We start from the raw sequence: 3,654 nt of genomic DNA on the forward strand, positions 1-3,654 counted from the left end.
CCTCCGCGAATACAAGGTCAAGCTTAACCCGGAAAAATGCGTTTTTGGCGTCCCGGCCGGAAAGCTACTCGGCTTCCTCGTCTCGGAACGCGGCATTGAGGCGAACCCGGAGAAGATCAAGGCCATCGAGCGCATACGCAAGCCGGCTCGGCTACGCGATGTCCAGAAGTTCACCGGCTGCTGTGCCTCGGTCAGCCGGTTTCTAAGCCGGCTGGGCGAGAGGGCGCTCCCCCTATACCAGGTGATGAAGAAGACGAAGTCGTTCGAATGGAACGACCAGGCAGACGAGGCCTTCCGGGACCTCAAGCGCATGCTCTCCACTGCACGAGTCCTGGCCGCGCCGTCCGACAAGGAGCCGCTGTTGCTCTACATAGCCCCGACCTCACGGGCGGTCAGCACGGTGCTGGTGGTCGAGCGACCAGAGAAGGCCAAGATCCAAGCCATCGAGCGCCAGGTCTACTACCTGAGCGAGGTGCTCTCCAACTCCAAGCAGAACTACCCGCACTACCAGAAGATGTGTTACGGTGTGTACTTTACCGCCAAGAAGCTGAAGCAGTACTTCCAAGAGCACGTCATCACTGTGGTCAGCACGGCTCCGATCGGAGAAATCATCGGGTGCCGGGATGCCTCTGGCCGGGTCGCCAAATGGGCGCTCCAGCTGGCCGGCCACACCATCCTCTACGAGCCCCGCACCACGATCAAGTCTCAGGCCCTGGCCGATTTCCTCGTCGACTGGACCGAGACCCAGTACCTACCGCCGACCCCCGACTCGACGCACTGGCGCATGCATTTCGACGGGTCCAAGATGCGACTCGGCCTAGGGGTCGGCATTGTGCTATCGTCCCCAAAGGGCGACCGACTCCGCAACGCACTCCAGATCCACTTCGCCGCCTCCAACAACGTCGCCGAATAAGAAGCCCTTGTGCACGGCCTCCGGCTTGCCAAGGAACTCGGCATCCAGCGCATACTGTGCTACGGCGACTCGGACCTGGTGGTGCAGCAGTGCTCCGGCGAGTGGGACGCCCGCGACTCCAACATGGCAAGCTACCGCTTCTTCATCCAGAAGTTGTCCGGGTTCTTCGAGGGTTGCGAGTTCCTCCACGTTCCGCGCGCGGAGAACGAAGCGGCCGACACGCTCGCCAAAATCGCCTCGTCCCGACAGTCCATCCCGTCTGGCGTCTCCCTTGAGCACCTGCACAAGCCATCCGTCAAGCCGTCGCCGGACTCCGAGTCCATCGACGTTCCAGATGACCCGGCTGCATCTCAACCGGCCCGGGGACTGCTGAACCCTGCCCGGGGGCTGCCGGACCCGGCCCAGGGGCTGCTCAGCTCGACCTGGCCACCGTCGCCCCAGACCCGACCGTCGCCATCCCCGACCCGGGGGCTGCTCAACTTGGCTCGGGGGCTGCCAACCCGGATCCCACCCCGGTGGCCGTCTACGCCGTGGTAACGGCTCCGTCTTGGGCCCTGCCAATATCAGAATTCCTGGAGAACGGGGTTCTTCCCATGGATGAGACCGAGGCCCGGCAAGTGCAGCGCTGGGCGTCCGCCTACAACATCATCAACAACGAGCTCGTCATGCGCAGCTCCACCGGTGTCATCCAGCGCTGCGTCGAGCAGGAGCAGGGCGTCGACATCCTCCTCGACATACACCAGGGCGAATGCGGGCACCACGCCGCGTCGCGATCCCTGGTGGCCAAGGCTTTCCGCCACGGTTTCTACTGGCCCACAGCCCTCCAAGACACTGAGTCCCTCGTTCTCAAGTGTGAGGGGTGCCAGCGCTTTAGCAAACACAGCCACCAGCCGGCGTCAGCACTCCGCACCATTCCGATCGCCTAGCCCTTCGCGATCTGGGGACTCGACATGGTGGGACCCTTCAAAACCGCCAGAGGCAGCATGACGCATCTACTAGTGGTGGTGGACAAGTTCACCAAGGGGATCGAAGCACGGCCAATCAAGAAACTGGACGGGCCAACAGCCGTCCGGTTCATCAACGACATCGCAGTTCGCTACGGCATGCCGAAGAGCATCATCACGGACAACGGCACCAACTTCGCCAAGGGCGCGCTCGAGCAATACTGCTCCGTCTCCGGCATCCGCCTCGATCTGGCCTCCGTTGCACACCCGCAGTCCAACGGGCAGGTCGAGCGGGCCAACGGACTCATCCTGTCCGGCATCAAGCCGCGACTCGTCGAGCCACTCATCCGCTCACCCGGCAGCTGGCTCGACGAGTTGCCGGGCGTTCTCTGGAGTCTCCGAACCACGCCGAATCGGTCCACCGGGTTCACCCCGTTCTTCCTCATCTATGGAGCCGAAGCCATCATTCCGACTGACGTCGAGTTCGACACGCCGCGTGTCGTGATGTACACCGAAGCCGAAGCCAGAGAAGCCCGCGAAGATGGCGTCGACCTACTCTAAGAAGCCCGCCTCCTGGCGCTCAGCCGTTCGGCCATCTACCAGCAAGGCCTGAGGCACTACCACAGCAAGAAGATCAAGCCCCTCGCATTCCGCGAGGGCGACCTCGTCCTCCAACTCATCCAAGAGCAAGCCGGCCAGCACAAGCTGTCCCCTCCATGGGAGGGCCCATTCATCGTGAGCAGGGCCTTGCGCGATCGCAACGCCTACTACCTCATTGACGCACGCAAGTCAAACAAGCGCAAGAGAGACACCGCCGGCGAAGAAACGACACGGTTGTGGAACACGGAACTCCTCCGCCCGTTTTACAGTTAGCCGCATGAGTGTATGTATCGTCGCCTTTTGTAAACGCATGAAACTATGGGGTCCCCGAATGAGACTCGGGGGCTGCCTTTTGTCGACCAACTTATTGTGTCCCTACTTTTTTAGCATCACTATGCTCCTGAACCCGGCCGCCGGTCCGACTCGCTTGACCCGGGGGCTCGAGGGCTTGCCAGCTTGATCGCCACCCCGCCGCCTTACTTGGTGATTCCTGATGCAGTAAGGTCGCCGTGGTGGCACACTTCGCCCTAAGCCACAGACCCGGCTTCGTCTGTCGGCTGGCAAGCACAACAGAGAAGAGCCCCTTCACGCTTCAAACGCCAAGTCAAAGGCTGCCGGGTCGACCAACCCGGCCCGTCGCTCCAAAAAATAAAAAGTAAACAGCCGCACGACCGGCTGCTCGCCAACTGGCTCCGCCGGCTTGCCGCCAGCCGACCCAGTGGGTGTTTCGCTCGCGCTCAACATTTTGAGAAGCCCAAAGTACTGCGCGCTTCTCTCAAAGAACCGAACTCCTTGTCACAGACCAGAGCCTCGGCTGTCTAACTCGCGGGGGGGGGGGGGAGGTTTGAGAAAGGAGAAGCGCAAGAAATCGGTTCAAAAACGAAAAGCAAGAGTAAAAACATTCACGACATACACACATAAATATTTAAAGGCCCACGACCCGAGTTCATTACACCCAGAACCCCCAGTGGGTGGGTGGACTTGCTACCTAACAAATCTTACTAAGACGTCTCAAGCATCTCCAGCGCCGTGTCGCGACATCGACGGCTCTCCCCTGGCGGCCTCCGGGCCCAGCAAGGTACCGGTGTCCTCCTCGGCACCCCGTCGCGGTAGACGCCCGTCTCCTCGGAGCTCCCCTCCAGGTCATGAAGAAGCAGGCCGTAGTCGTTGCAGGCCACGACCCCGCCGTCCTCCGTC

At 61.5% G+C, this 3,654-nt stretch overlaps 1 protein-coding gene across 1 annotated transcript; it reads left to right on the plus strand.

The window, feature by feature from the left end:
* Window positions 1-244: 244 nt before the first annotated feature.
* LOC141041130 (uncharacterized) lies at window positions 245-2,418 on the plus strand. Its single transcript, XM_073507240.1, has 4 exons — window positions 245-472; window positions 545-832; window positions 1,330-1,667; window positions 1,890-2,418. The coding sequence occupies exons 1-4, from the start codon at window positions 245-247 to the stop codon at window positions 2,416-2,418; spliced, it is 1,383 nt and encodes a 460-aa protein (XP_073363341.1).
* The last annotated feature ends 1,236 nt before the right edge of the window (window positions 2,419-3,654 follow it).

The sequence above is a fragment of the Aegilops tauschii genome, chromosome 2 (genome assembly GCF_002575655.3).
Source record: "Aegilops tauschii subsp. strangulata cultivar AL8/78 chromosome 2, Aet v6.0, whole genome shotgun sequence".
Classification (NCBI taxonomy): domain Eukaryota; kingdom Viridiplantae; phylum Streptophyta; class Magnoliopsida; order Poales; family Poaceae; genus Aegilops; species Aegilops tauschii.